This window comes from Macaca thibetana, chromosome 7 (assembly GCF_024542745.1).
Source record: "Macaca thibetana thibetana isolate TM-01 chromosome 7, ASM2454274v1, whole genome shotgun sequence".
Taxonomy (NCBI): domain Eukaryota; kingdom Metazoa; phylum Chordata; class Mammalia; order Primates; family Cercopithecidae; genus Macaca; species Macaca thibetana.
The window spans coordinates 84872921-84888113 of NC_065584.1; the positions used below are offsets into that span (position 1 = coordinate 84872921).

Sequence of the window (15193 nt, forward strand, 5' to 3'; positions counted from 1 at the left end):
AAACTCCTGACTTCAGGTGATCCACCTGCCTCAGCCTCCCAAAGTGCTGGGATTACAAGTGTAAGCCACCGTGCCCAGCTCTTTATTTTTTAAAATTTATATTTTTAAAATAATTCACCAAAGGTGGGGGTGGGAATGAGGGTTGGGTTTAAGATTAAGACAGGTGGGCCGGGCGAGGTGGCTCATGCCTGTAATCCCAGCACTTTGGGAGGTGGAGGCGGGCAGATCTCGAGGTCAGGACATTGAGAGCATCCTGGCCAACATGGTGAAACGCTGTCTCTACTAAAAATACAAAAAAAATAGCTGGGTGTGGTGGCATGCACCTGTAGTACCAGCTACTTAGAAGGCTGAGGCAGGAGAATCACTTGAACCCAGGAGGTGGAGGTTGCAGTGAGCAGAGATTGTGCCACTGCACTCCAGTCTGGCAACTGAGCAAGACTCTCCGTCTGGGGGAAAAAAAAAGATTAAGACAGGTGAAAGATAATTGGCAGGGCAGATTGCTTGAGGTCAGGAGTTCGAGACCATCCTGGCCAATATTGTGAAACCCTGTCTCTACTAAAAATACAAAAGTTAAGGCCGAGGCGGGCGGATCACAAGGTCAGGAGATGGAGACCATCCTGGCCAACACGGTGAAACCCCGTTTCTACTAAAAATACAAAAAATTAGCCGGGCGTGGTGGCGGATTACAGGGTGGCAGCTATTCGAGAGGCTGAGGCACAAGAATGGTGTGAATCCGGGAGGTGGAGGTTGCAGTGAGCCGAGATCGGGCCACTGCACTCCAGCCTGGGCGACAGAGCCAGACTTTGTCTTTAAAAAAAAAAAAAAAAAAAAAAAAAAAAATTAGCCAGGCGTGGTGGCTCGTGCCTGTAATCCCAGCTAATCGCTTGAACCCAGGAGGTGGAGATTGCAGTGAGTCGAGATCGTGCCACCGCACTCCAGCCTGGGCAACAAGGGCAAAACTCTGTCTCAAAAACAACAAACAAACAAACAGGCGAATGAGGAATGAGCGCTAATAGGGAGTCTGTGGTGGGAATTCGAGAGGAAGCTGACCCTGAGGAAGCTGCGTATGGTGCCCCGCATGGGCTGGGCTAGGCTGGGCGGGCAGCGCCTCCGAGCCAGGCCCTGGTGAGGAGACTCGCAGGGCGCGGCGTGGGTGACAGGTCTGGGAAGGTTCCGTGAACCATTGGGACAGGTTTAGACCCCACAAATGGCGACCTCGAAATTAACCCTTTGTGCCTCAGTTCTCCCCCTCTGCAAAATGAGTATGATGGTGACTTTCTCACAGGACGCTTTGAGAACTAAATGAGGCCTGGCAGGGCGAGGTGGCTCACGCCTGTAATCCCAGCACTTTGGGAGGCCGAGGCGGGTGGATCACGAGGTCAGGGGATCCATACCAGCCTGGCCAAGATAGTGAAACCCCGTCTCTACTAAAAATACAAAAATTAGCCGGGCATGGTGGCGGGCACCTGTGGTCCCAGCTACTCGGGAGGCTGAGGAAGAGAATTGCTTGAACCCGGGAGACGGAGCTTGCAGTAAGCGGAGATTGCACCACTGCAACCCAGCCTGGGCGACAGAGCGAGACTCCGTCTCAAAAACAAAACAAAACAACAACAAAAACTAAACGAGGCAAGGCAAGCAAAATGCTTGGCCTAGTGCCTGACTCATCGTAGGCCCTCAATAAATGTTAGCAATTACTACCATTTTCTCAGCATCTGCCCTTCACTGGAGAGGCACTAAGGAGAAGGGGCAAAAAAGCCTTTCCGAGACCATCCTGTTTTCCAGTCCGGGTTCCATAACCCGAGCGTGCGAACCCAGGGCGTTGGGAACCCAGGGCGCGCACCCGTTGAGGGGCGGGGCCTGCCGTTCCCGCCTCGAGTGTGGCCCCGCCTCCACCTCCTTCGACGCAGCCTCTAGTGCACTTTCGGCTCCTTCCCTTTCCCCGGCCTTCCAGCTTGGTGTTTCCGGGCCTCACTTCCCCCAGCCCCTGCGCCGGGCCCGAACAAGAGGTTCCGGAGCCCCGGTGCGGGCGGATTCTGGGGTGTAGACGCTGCTGACCAGCCCGCCCCAGCCGAGGTTCTCGGCACCGCCTTGAGAGCTTCCGCTGCCCCAGGGTGTGCAGGTTTGCTTTAGAGGGTCGGCGGGCGGGGCTTCGGGGAAGAGGAGCTCGGGGAGAGTCATTCCGGCCAGTCCCCGGCCTCCACGGCCGGAGAGTCGTCGCCCTTGGGAATCTTTGGCCTCCCAGACAGAAGGGAAGTAGGCGCGGGAGAGCCCGTTCTGCATTTTGATTCATCTCGGGCCCTGTAAGGGTCATATCTTGTGAAAATACCTGTAAAATCAATTTAACGTTCAGTGCAGCGTGTAAAGACAGCTCTAAGAATTTAAAAGACGTCTGAGTCAGAACATTTAAATGCTTGGGTCCCTGTAACAGCGTTTTAACACGTCTGAGTGCTGAGGGTGGAGAATCGAGCCTGATTGCGGTTCACGCCCTGTAACCTTTAAGAAGAGTAAAGAAAGGCACCCTAAAAAACGCAAGGGGACACTTACCCTAGGGAGGGACGAACAGCTGGCTTTTTGAAATTTGGGTTGGTCCTCATTTCCAAGTGCGAAATTTGCCTGCAAAACTTTTTATTTGCAGTCATAGATCAACGATAAACAGAATTGTTAAAACACTGAGCTTAACTAAGTAGTGGCTTTTGTTGACAAGTCGATTGTGTTATTGATTCTTAATGTCTCGTCCAAGGCAGGAATTGTTATCTCAGTTTTGCAGGTGGAAAAAGTTTGGCACAGAAAAAAGCATTTTCCTTAAGTTCACAGAAGCAACGGCCTAGCTGCAAATTAAGTCCCAGCATTCTGCCTTCTCAGCTGCGTCCCCCTCTAGACCATGTTAGAAAACAAATGAGTAGTTACTTTGATGTTACTCATAAAACGATCGAGTAAACCAAATGTTCTATAAACATGAAGCGTTAAATCATAATAACCTTCAATGCCTCTTCGGCTTTGGGAGGCTCAGCTGCCCTTTGGAGTTTGATACCTTACTCCAAGAAAAAGGGGCAGAGCAAAAACATGTAATGTCAAGGGAAAATTTTTGTCTCCTGAGGCCAAACTGTGCCCATCTTTACCGCCCCTGTGTTGGTGTCATTCTTTTCAGCGAACTCCATGTTCTGGCAAAACACCCACAGCGGCCGGGCGCGGTGGCTCAAGCCTGTAATCCCAGCACTTTGGGAGGCCGAGATGGGCGGATCACGAGGTCAGGAGATCGAGACCATCCTGGCTAACACAGTGAAACCCCGTCTCTACTAAAAAATACAAAAAAACTAGCCGGGCGAGGTGGCGGGCGCCTGTAGTCCCAGCTACTCGGGAGGCTGAGGCAGGAGAATGGCGTAAACCTGGGAGGCGGAGCTTGCAGTGAGCTGAGATTCGGCCACTGCACTCCAGCCCGGGCGACAGAGCAAGACTCCCTCTCAAAAAAAAAAAAAAAAAAAAAAAAAAAAACACCCACAGCAGTCCCCGCTGCAGCCACATTAGGCCTTTGCATTACTCTTTTGCCACTGACCTCACTGTCAGTCTTCCTGGCATGCTCTTTCCTCCAGGTTCTTTTTAGGCTGTTATGTGAAAACCAGTTGTTCAAGTGTGGAATGATTTGTCATTCCTGAAGGATGATTCTAGAATTAACGATAAAAAAAACTACCAACAGATCTTAGATGAAAGTTAAAGAAGCACGAAAAAAGTATTATGGAATATGATAGCTGAGTTATTTGGGGGGAAAAAGTAGACTTTGATTTTTTTCCCTTTTCCCTCAGTTCACTCATAACTGGGAAGCTGCAGCTCATTTTTTTTTTTTTTTTTTTTGAGACGGAGTCTCGCTCTGTCGCCCAGGCTGGAGTGCAGTGGCCCGATCTCAGATCACTGCAAGCTCCGCCTCCCAGGTTTATGCCATTCTCCTGCCTCAGCCTCCGGAGTAGCTGGGACTATAGGCGCACACCACCTCGCCCGGCTAGTTTTTTGTATTTTTTAGTAGAGATGGGGTTTCACCGTGCTAGCCAGGATGGTCTCGATCTCCTGACCTCGTGATCCGCCCGTCTCGGCCTCCCAAAGTGCTGGGATTACAGGTGTGAGCCACCGCGCCCGGCCATTGCAGCTCAGTTTTAACTTTGGCATAATGGTGGTGGTGGTGGAGAATCCTCTTGTTTAGACTCAGTGAATTGGAAAGCTCTCTTTTTAGGAGGCTCCTTTGGGACAGCTTGGAGCAAGTGGAAACATGTGTGTGCTTAGAATGTGACATGTTTTGGCACTTGCAAATTTGTTTGTCCATAAAACTTGTGTAAGAGCTTGGGACCCAGGGTGGGTGATACAGGCCCTCTATAAAAGTCATCCTTGAGGTTTCTTTCCAGCTTGTAGACAACAGAAATTTGAACCTAAGATAGTGTCCTTGAAGTAGCCAGCTGTTTATTCATCTTTTTGTTTTCTTTCACTTGGTTCCACAGATTAGAATCCCAAGAAAATCAAATGGCATCCGGGGATTTCTGCTCACCTGGAGAAGGGATGGAAATACTTCAACAAGGTAAGAGTAGTCATTTGCAAAAGGTTTGATGATTTATCCAGAGAGGTCTTATCCAGGTTCTTGTGTTTTCTAGTAAAAAGGATTTATTGGCTCACACCTGTAATCCCAGCACTTTGGGAGGCCAAGGTGGGCAGATCATGAGGTCAGGAGATCGAGACCATCCTGGCTAACACGATAAAACCCCGTCTCTACTAAAAATACAAAAAATTAGCTGGGCATGGTGGCGGGCACCTGTATCCCAGCTACTCAGGAGGCTGAGGCAGGAGAATGGCGTGAACCCGGGAGGTGGAGCTTGCAGTGAGCTGAGATCGCGCCACTGCACTCCAGCCTAGGCAACAGAGCAAGACTCCGTCTCAAAAAAAATAAAAAGATTTCTAAGTTTCCCCAGTATGTTTTTCCTCACAGAAGCCTATGTTTCTGAGGAAACTGGAATACATGGAGATCCTTGAACACTCTCTTACTGGAAAACATACTATACTAATTTCTGTTAATGTTGGTTCAATATCTGCTTGTGTAGTAGACTAAAAACTCAAGATGCTCCCATGCTGATGTTAGCAAGCATATTATAAAAATAAGGGTAGCCAGCAAATTCCTTGAAGGCGTCCTTCCTACCTGTGTCTTAAATATTCTCATATCTTAGTCTCCAAAATTTCAGATCCTTCTATATCTTGAGTTATTTCCATATCTCAGATCCTTTATATATCTTGAATCCTTCAAGAGCTTGCATTTTCTATATCTTGACTATTTCCATATTGGATGCTTCAGTACCTTAGGGAAAAAGAGAGATTTCTTATTTCCCAAGAAGACTTTGGATATGATGTTCCAAAGAATGAAAATTTGGGTGTTTTGGTAAGTAGAGGTTAAAGACCCCAACAGAGAGCATATGGAAAAAGAAATGGAAAGAAAGCTCCTTGAGCATATGGAATAACCAGAGGATCTCAATTTCTTACACTTTTTTCTCATGCCTATGCTGTTTTGTATCTACATGGGTTACTCTACTGACAATTATAAGAATTTGGGCCAGCTGGCTGGATGTGGTGCCTCATGCCTGTAATCCCAGCACTTTGGGAGGCCAAGGCGGGTGGATCACCTGAGGCTGGGAGTTTGAGACCAGCCTGACCAACATGGAGAAACCCCGTCTCTACTAAAAATACAAAAATTAGAGGCCGGGCGTGGTGGCTTAGGCCTGTAATCCCAGCACTTTGGGAGGCCGAGGTGGGCGGATCACGAGGTCAGGAGATCAAGACCATCCTGGCTAACACAGTGAAACCCCGCCTCTACTAAAAATACAAAAAAAAAAAAAAAAAAAATAGCCGGGCATGGTGGTGGGTGCCTGTAGTCCCAGCTACTGGGGAGGCTGAGGCAGGAGAATGGCGTAAACCCGGGAGGCGGAGCTTGCAGTGAGCTGAGATAGTGCCATTGCACTTCAGCTTGGGCGACAGAGGGAGACTCTGTCTCAAAAAAAAAAAAACAACAAAAATTAGCCGAGCGTGGTGGTGCATGCCTGTAATCCCAGCTACTCAGGACGCTGAGGCAGGAGAATCGTTTGAACCCGGGAGGTGGAGGTTGCAGTGAGCCAAGATTGTGCCATTGCACTCTAGCCTGGGCAACAAGAGCAAAACTCCATCTCAAAAGAAAAAAAAAAAAGAATTTGGGCCAGCTGTGGTGACTCACACCTGTAATCCCAGCACTTTGAGAGGCCAAGGTGGGAGGATCACTTGAGCCCAAGAGTTCGAGACCAGCCTGGGCAATGTAGTGAGACCCTGTCTGTAAAAAGAAAAAAAAATTAGCCAGTCATGGTGGTTTGCCTTGTAGTATCAGCTACTCAGGAGGTGGAAGGATTGCTTGATCTGGGGAGGTTAAGGCTGCAGTGAGCTGTGATTGTGCCACTGCACTCCAGCCTAGGTGACAGAGTGAGACCCTGTCTCAAGAAGAAAGAAAAATTTGGTTAGTTGAACGTTTAACTTACTCTAAGTGTATTCTGTTAGTCTTGTTTATGTGACTACACATCACATCCAAAGTTGGAACTTCACGTGTTGTCTTTTTCCCCCCTACTTCAAGAACTCTATTAATTTTGGATGAATGAGGCATTTCGTGCATTGTGATTCCTACTAATGGTCCCTTAATTTTTATTCGATTTGTCTAATATGTACCAACCGCATTTCCATTTCTTAAGATCTTACTTTATTACTTATTCCCCCTTAATATCTTTATATATAATATAAATGCTTGTTACCTTGAATATCACCCCTAGTTTATTTGTGGATTTTAAAAAAACTCATTAGATTTAGCAATCTTTCCTATAAAAATCCTGGGGGTTTTTTGGAAGTATTAAGTTATGCTCAATTATGTAAAGTAAGAGTCTGCATCTTTTTTGTTTTTTTGTACCTGTGGGGACATGATGTTAAGTGTGCAGCAAACAACTTCCTCCTTGTAACCTGAGTAAAGAGGACTTGTTACAGAACCCATACTTCAGCAAGCTTCTCCTGAATCTCTCACAGCATGTAGATGAGAGTGGCTTAAGCCTCACCCTGGCAAAGGAGCAGGCTCAGGTAAGGGCTTTGGAAGAAGAGATAAGAAGAAGGGAAAATCCTGAGAGAGAGAGAGGTTCCTACCTGAGATTTTTTGGATTTCTAGGCATGGAAGGAGGTTCGACTGCATAAGACAACATGGCTGAGGTCTGAGATTTTACATAGAGTCATTCAAGAGTTGCTTGTGGACTACTATGTGAAGATGCAAGACACAAATGTAACTTCTGAGGACAAAAAGGTGAGGCAAAGGCTGGGCGTGATGGCTCACACCTGTAATCCCAGCACTTTGGGAGCCCGATGCAAGCTGATCACTTGAGGTCAGGAGTTTGAGACCAGCCTGGCTAACATGGTAAAACCCCATCTCTACTAAAAATACAAAAATTAACCAGACACACTGGCATATGCCTATAATCCCAGCTACTTGGGAGGCTGAGGCAGGAGTATCGCTTGAACCCGGGAGGCAGAGGTTGCAGTGAGCCAAGATTGTGCCACAGCACTCCAGCCTGGGTGACAGAGCAAGACTCAGTCTCAAAAAAAAGTGAGGTGAAAGAAACCAGGTACAAGAACCACCAGGCCAACTGTGGCTTTGTCTTATGATGTGATCTAGGGGAAGTAGGAGCTTTGAGAAATGGGTTGTCAGAAGAGAAATGGACTGTAGTTATGGGAAGGAGTGGATGTGTTATCAGAGTTTGAAATACAAACATTGACAGGAGAAGTCACTTGCAGCTGAGTTATCTGAGGGGAGATGACATATTTGAGGACTTTGAAAATATGTGAAAAAATGGTTCATGAGGATGGAAGAGGTGGAGTGGGAGAAGTTTTATAGTCACCTCTTTCTGTCTTTTATTCTGTCAGTTTCATGAGACCCTTGAACAGCGGCTACTTGTAACTGAACTGATGCGGCTCTTAGGTCCTAGCCAGGAGAGGGAGATACCTCCACTGCTGGGGATGGAGAAAGCGGACCTTCTGGAACTCATGCCACTCTCAGAGGTTGGAACCAAATAAATGAAATAGTTTAATTTCTCCCATATCTTTAAAATGTTTTTTGTCAAGCTTTATTGTTTTTGTAAAAATGATACACATTCAGGGTGGTCAGACTCAAATAAGAAAAACGTTACACAGGAGCAAGTAAAAGCTGAAATACTGCATCTAGAAGCACAATATTATTATAAATAGCTTGACATAAATGGTATTATACCCTTCATGCTTATACAGAGAGTATAAGTCTGAGTGTAGTGACTTCTGCCTATAATCTTAGCACTTTGGGAGGCTGAGGTGGGAGGATCACTTGAGTCCAGGAGTTCAAGACCAGCCTGGGCAATATAGTGAGACCTCATTTCTACCAAAAAAAAAAAGAAAAGTTAGCCAGGTGTGGTGGTGCACACCTGTAGTCCCAGCTACTCGGGAGACTGAGAAGGGAGGTTGACTTGAGGGTGGGAGGTCAAGGCTGTAGTGAGCTGTGATCATGCCACTGTACTGCAGCCTGGGCAGAGTGAGACCCTGTCTCAAAAAAAGAAAAGTACAGTCTATTTTCATGTAATATATTTCGGATTTCTTTTCAAGTCAATACATAAATGTATATTAGATGATACCTTTTATAGCACTTCTTAGCAAAGTATCTAGGCACATAGTGCTTAGTGTTATGTCATCAGTTTAAATCTCTGCTAGGATTCTACTGTATGGATGTAGAATAATTTGCTTACCCTTATTGATGGATATTAAGGTTGTTTCCACATTTTTGCTGTTAGAAACCACAGGGAGATGAACATGCTGGTTCATATGTGTCTTTACCTTTGTATGATTATTTCTGTAGTGTTGGTGCTAAAAGTGGGATTCCTGAGTCAGTGCATACTCATATACAATATTGGTACCTAATGCCAAACTGCTATCCAGAAAGGTATTTTCAGGACTCCTGGATCCCCCATGTGCTCACCAACATGGGGTCTTAACAGTCATTTTATTCTTCGCTAATGGATAGGTGAAAATGAGTCTCTCTGATGTCTCTTGATGCATTTTCTTTGGCTATTGTTCGGGTTATCATCATGTATTCATTGCTGAGATGTCCTAGTTCCTACAGTCTATTTGCATTTCTGCTTTTACTTCTCTGACTAGGATTTTGTGTGGATGAGGGCTCGGCTACAGCAAGAAGTAGAGGAGCAGCTCAAAAAGAAATGTTTCACTCTGCTCTGCTACTATGATCCCAATTCAGGTGAGTGCTAGCTCTCTGTTCTGCTCACAGCTGGACTTCAGGGTTCCTGGTCTGCTCTTTTGAGACTAATATATTTTGATTTTAGATTTGGGACAGAGGTTTAGACCCATCAGAGATGCTTATTTGTTTCATTGCTGGTGGAATAAAAACAAGGACTTTTTTTTGAGATGGAGTTTCGCTCCTGTTGCCCAGGCTAGAGTGCAATGGTGCCATTTCTGTTCACTGCAACCTCTGCCTCCCAGGTCCAAGTGATTCTCCTGCCTCAGCCTCCCGAGTAGCTGGGATTACAGCCATGCGGCACCCCGCTCAGCTAATTTTGTATTTTTAGTAGAGATGGGGTTTCTCCATGTTGATTAGGCTGGTCTGGAACTCCCGACCTCAAGTGATCCTCCTGCCTGGGCCTCCCAAAATGCTGAGATTACAGGTGTGAGCCACCACGCCCAGCCAAAACAAGGACTTTTGTAAGGACTCTTTATTCAGCAAGATACCAAGTGGGAGTGTCCTCCTGCTGCAGGGAAGGATGAGTTCTCTCAGGAGGTTCAGAATGGTTTAGGGAGGAAAGTTCAGACTCATAGAACACCTTATACTCTCTGTATAAACTTGGAGGGTATAATACCATTTATGTCAAGCTGTTTATAATAATGTGTTTCTAGATGTAGTATTCATATTTCAGCTTTTACTTGCTTCTGTATAATGATTTTCTTATTTGAGTCTGACCACCCTGAATGTGTATCTTTTTTTTTTTTTTGAGACGGAGTCTCGCTGTGTCCCCCAGGTTGGAGTGCAGTGGCGTGGTCTCAGCTCACTGCAAGCTCCACCTCCCAGGTTCACTCCATTCTCCTGCCTCAGCCTCCCAAGTAGCTGGGATTACAAGTGCCTGCCATCACGCCTGGCTAATTTTTTGTATTTTTAGTAGAGTTGGGGTTTCACCATGTTAGCCAGGATGGTCTCAATCTCCTGACCTCAGGTGATCTACCCGCCTCGGGCTCCCAAAGTGCTGGGATTACAGGCATGAGCCACCACACTTGGCCTCCCTAAACCATTTCTATGACTTAAGAATTAAGGTCCGGGCCTGGCGCGGTGGCTCACGCCTGTAATCCCAGCACTTTGGAAGACCAAGGTGGGTGGATCATGAAGTCAGGCATTCAAGACCAACCTGGCCAACATAGTGAAACCCCGTCTCTACTAAAAATACAAAAAATTAGCTGGGTGTGGTGGCGGGCGTGTGTAATCCCAGCTTCTTGGGAGGCTTAGGCAGGAGAATTGCTTGAACCTGGGAGATGGAGGTTGCAGTGAGCTGAGATTGTGCCACTGCATCCAGCCAAGGTGACAGTGCAAGACTCCATCTCAAAAAAAAAAAAAAAAGAATTAAGGTCCAAATCTGGAATCAAAGGTAAGAGTGAAGATAATTTATTTAATAATTATGAGAACCAGACGCCCCCCTCCTCCTCTTTTTTTTTAAACTCTGTCACCCAGGCTGGAGTGCAGTGGCACAATCAAACCTCACTGCAGCCTCGACCTTCTGGACTCAAGTGATCCTCTCACCTCAGCCTCCCAAGTAGCTGGCACTACAGGCACATAGTATGCCTAACTAATATTTTAGAATTTTTTTGTAGAGACAGGGTCTCCCTATGTTGCCCAAACTGGTCTTGAACTCTTGGGCTCAAGCAATCTTCCTGCCTTGGCTAGGATTGCGGTGCTAGGATTGCAGGCATGAGCCACCATGCCCAGCCCAGAATGGGGCCATTTTTAATAGATTATTAGAAGAAAACCTGTTATTAGGCAGGATTTGTGGGGCTAGATATAGGATAGGGGCACTGGGAAGTTGCTTTAGAGGGGTTGTAGCGATTAGGGTTTTCCTGTCAGTCCTCTGCCCCCTTTGCCCAGATGCTGACAGTGAAACCGTGAAGGCAGCAAAGGTGTGGAAACTCGCAGAGGTTCTGGTGGGTGAGCAGCAGCAGTGCCAGGATGCCAAGAGCCAACAGAAGGAACAGATGTTGCTGCTGGAGAAGAAGAGTGCTACTTACTCCCAGGTTTATCAGGGCATGGGACAGCCCCTTTCCTTTATCCTGACCCCAGGAGCACTTTTGGGGAAGCCAAAGATTCCTGATCTACGCTCCTTTCTACTATATTTATGCCCTCTTCTTCCTCCATCTCGGGCTCAGGTGCTTCTCCGCTGCCTCACTTTGCTGCAGAGGCTTCTTCAGGAACACCGGCTGAAGACTCAATCCGAGCTAGACCGCATCAATGCCCAGTACCTGGAAGTCAAATGCAGTGCTATGATCCTTAAGCTGAGGTGAGCTGTGACCCCTGTGGATCTAAGGGATTCTGTCTCACATATCAGCCCTCTATCCCTCACCCTAATCTCTTTCCTCTCCCTTATCCTAGCACCTTGTGGGTATCCAGTAAATGTCACATAGGAGTATTACCTTTTGGATTACCCAAAAGCTTTCAACATCCTTGAGACTTTTCTTTTACAGCCTTCTGAAATAGGCACTTTACTGTGAGATCAATTGCTCGGGAATTTAGAGTGACCTTGTTTATCCAATGAGTGCTTAGCCCACACCTTGACCATCAGCAGGTACTGTGTCCATTCCCAATCCTGCTGCTATCAGGGACCTTCCACTTGCCATTTCTTTCTTCCCTCTGTCAGGATGGAGGAGCTAAAGATTTTGTCCGACACTTACACTGTTGAGAAAGTGGAAGTTCATCGTCTGATTAGGTGAGAACTCCTAAGAGTCTGGTACAGCTGTTCACAGGTGATTCTCACATTCCCTAAACTCATTTATTTAAAGATGTTGCCATTTTTGGCCAGGCACGGTGGCTCACACCTGTAATCCCAGCACTTTGGGAGGCTGAGGTCGGCGGATTGCTTGAGGTCAGGAGTTTAAGACCAGCCTGGCCAGTATGGTGAAACCCTGTCTCTACTAAAAAATGCAAAAATTAGCTGTGCATGGTGGTGTGTGCCTGTGGTTCCAGCTGCTCGGGAGGCTGAGGCAGGAGAATCGCTTGAACTCAGGAGGCGGAGGCCGCAGTGAGCCAAGATCATACCATTGCACTCCAGCCTCCATGACAGAGCGAGACTCCGTCTCAAAAAAAGAAAGAAAAAGTTTTCATTTTTGTCTACTACTTTCTGAGGAGCAGCATCCTTATATTGTACCTTCTCTGCCCGGGCTCTTAGGGACCGTTTGGAGGGAGCCATTCACCTACAGGAGCAGGACATGGAGAAGTCAAGACAGGTCCTGAACTCCTATGAGGTCCTTGGGGAAGAGTTTGACAGGCTGGTGAAAGAGTACACCATACTCAAGCAGGCAACGGAGAACAAGCGGTGGGCTCTCCTGGAGTTCAACAAGGCCTATCGTTGAGCTCTGGCAGGGCCAGGAAACATGGCTTCTGCACAGCTGCTGCCTCCTAATCTTCCTGCTAGTAGGACCACCTTCACCTGGGGCTGCCTTCACTACAAAGGAGTGTGGAAATGCTTACACTTACTTGAAACACTGCAGTCATTTAGGCACCCTCGTGGTTTCCCTTTATTTTTTATAATGACTGGGCCTCTTCTGGAAAATCTAGCAAGCAGATTTATATAATTTTTATGCATAGCTGTGTGTCAGTGTCAGCCCTGTATTATATTTGATTATCTCCTGAGTAAAGTTATGATATTATATCTTAGAATTTTAGTCATTTTCCTTGGGCAAAGATGGAAAAAGAACATTGAAGGCTATGTGGGTAAGGAGGGGGGAACTGAGTGGATCCAAATAGAGACAGATATATGATGCTTATGCAAAGAGTAAGAAGTAGATGTGCCAGCTTGCCTACATCAAGTCTTAGAGGCTTCATTTTGGGAGAGTACAGTGGATTAAATTTGGGCTTGCTCTTGAAGAACTATAATGTCCAAAGGAGTGCTAGATGCTCAGGCAGGTAGGGAGCTATTTTCTAACTATGGGTATCAGTGTGGGAGTTATAATAAAGCAGCTGACCCTGGGAGCAGTGACTCACACCTGTAATTCCAGCACTTCGGGAGGCCAAGGCAAGAGGATCACTTGAGCCCAGCTGTTTGAGACCAGCCTGGGCAACATAGCAAGACCCCTGTCTCTATGAAAAACACTTTTTTTTTTTTTTTGAGACAGAGTCTCACTCTGTCGCCATGCTGGAGTGCAGTGGCGTGATCTCAGCTCACTGCAGCCTCCGCCTCCTAGGCTCAAGCAATTCTTGTGCATCAGCCTCCCTGGTAGCTGGGATTACAGGCATGCACCACCATGGCCAGCTAATGTTTGTATTTTTAGTAGAGACAGGGTTTTGCCATGTTGGTCAGGTTGGTCTCGAACTCCTGACCTCAAATGATCCGCCCACCTCGGCCTTGTGAAGTGCTGGGATTACAGGCGTGAGCCACCACACTCAGCTGAAAAAATTGTTTTAATTAGCAAGTGTGATGGTATGTGTCTGTAGTGCCAATATCTCAGGAGGCTGAGGTAGGAGGATCACTTGAACCCAGGAGGTCAAGGCTGCCCTGAGCCATGATGGCACCACTGCACTCAGCCTGGGTGGCAGAGTGAGACCCTGTCTCAAAAAAAAAAAAAAGTAGCCAGTGTCCAGCTCAGTTATAGGAAAGGACACAAGCCACTTGTGTTCCTGGTTCCCTTGGTGTGGTTTGAGGGCTACATTTTCCTCTAAAAGCAGAGGTTTGGAGGAGATCCCCCTGAGGAACCAAGTTCAACAGTCTACTTAGCTTAGAACAAGGCAGAGTCCTGGCTGGCGTCAAAATAGGGGACTATGAATAGAAACAGAAGGCCTCCACCTTTATTTAGAAAAGCCTACTCAGTTTCTGAAACCACTTTCTAGGGAAGCTGTCTTGGGGTATTCTTCTGCTAATATCAAATGATGATCTGGATTTATTTACAAGAACAATTAATGTCTTTGACTCAACTTTTTTTTTCTTTTTTTTTTTTGAAACAGGGTCTCACTTTGTTGCCCAGGCTGGAGTGTAGTGGCATAAACATGGTTCAGTGAGGCCTCAACCTCCCAGGCTCAAATTATCCTTCCACCTTAGCCCCGTAAGTAGCTGGGACTACAAGCATGTGCCACCATGCCCAGCTAATTTGTGTGTGTGTGTGTGTATGTGTGTGTGTGTGTGTGTGTGTGTATATATATATTTTTTTTAGATAGTCTCGCTCTGTCGCCCTGGCTGGAGTGCAGTGGCACAATCTTGGCTTACCGCAACCTCTGTCTCCTGGGTTCAAGCGATTCTCGTGCCTCAGCCTCCCGAGTAGCTGGGATTACAGATATGTGCCACCACACCTGGCTAATTTTTGTATTTTTAGTAGAGACGGGGTTTCACCATGTTGGCCAGGCTGGTCTTGAACTCCTGACTTTAGGCAATCCACCCGCCTCAGCCTCCCAAAGTCCTGGGATTACAGGTGTGAGCCACTGCGCCTGGCCAATTTTTGTATTTTTTGTAGAGATCAATTGCTCAGAGATTCAGAGTGACCTTGTTTACCTTATCAGTGTTTAACCCACACCTTGACCGTTGGCAGGCACTGTGCCCAATCCTAACCCTGCTCCTATCAGAGATCTTCCACTTGACATTTCTTTCTTCCCTCTGTCAGGATGGAGGAGCTAAAGATTTTGTCCAGGCTGGGCGTGGTGGCTCACCTGTAATCCCAGAACTTTGAGAGGTGGAGGTGGGTGGATCATCTGAGGTCAGGAGTTTGAGACCAGCCTGGCCAACATGGTGAAACCCCATCTCTACTAAAAATACAAAAATTAGCCAGGCGTGGTGGTGCATACCTATAATCCCAACTACTAGGGAGGCTGAGGCAGGAGAATTACTTGAACCCGGGAGGTAGAGGTTGCAGTGAGCCAAGATTGCGCCACTGCACTCCAGCCTGGGTGACA

The 15193-nt window shown here is 46.9% G+C and overlaps 2 protein-coding genes across 8 annotated transcripts in view; both read left to right on the top strand.

Moving 5' to 3' along the window:
- PRMT5 (protein arginine methyltransferase 5) overlaps window positions 1-15193 on the top strand; it is a 108876-nt gene that overhangs the window by 72439 nt on the left and 21244 nt on the right. The gene's annotated exons all lie outside the window — the stretch shown is intronic.
- On the top strand, window positions 1883-14971 carry HAUS4 (HAUS augmin like complex subunit 4). 7 transcript variants are annotated; one of them, XM_050796546.1, is made up of 10 exons: window positions 1883-2300; window positions 4485-4561; window positions 6971-7113; window positions 7199-7330; window positions 7948-8082; window positions 9205-9301; window positions 11168-11334; window positions 11467-11597; window positions 11955-12023; window positions 12483-12970. In XM_050796546.1, exons 2-10 carry the CDS (start codon window positions 4507-4509, stop codon window positions 12664-12666), a joined length of 1113 nt encoding a protein of 370 aa, XP_050652503.1. In that variant the 5' UTR covers window positions 1883-2300; window positions 4485-4506; the 3' UTR covers window positions 12667-12970. The 7 variants fall into 7 exon arrangements, with proteins under 7 accessions (XP_050652503.1, XP_050652506.1, XP_050652505.1 ...); XM_050796549.1 differs by having other exon boundaries at window positions 11189-11334; XM_050796548.1 differs by having other exon boundaries at window positions 1945-2119; window positions 11189-11334.

Excerpts from the sequence above, each read along its gene's own strand:
- HAUS4 (XM_050796546.1), top strand. The coding sequence starts at position 4,507 with ATGGCATCCGGGGATTTCTGCTCACCTGGAGAAGGGATGGAAATACTT. Across the intron at positions 4,562-6,970 it reads GATGGAAATACTTCAACAAG|TGTGCAGCAAACAACTTCCT; the intron begins GTAAGAGTAGTC and ends CATGATGTTAAG. Across the intron at positions 11,335-11,466 it reads AGAGTGCTACTTACTCCCAG|GTGCTTCTCCGCTGCCTCAC; the intron begins GTTTATCAGGGC and ends TCTCGGGCTCAG.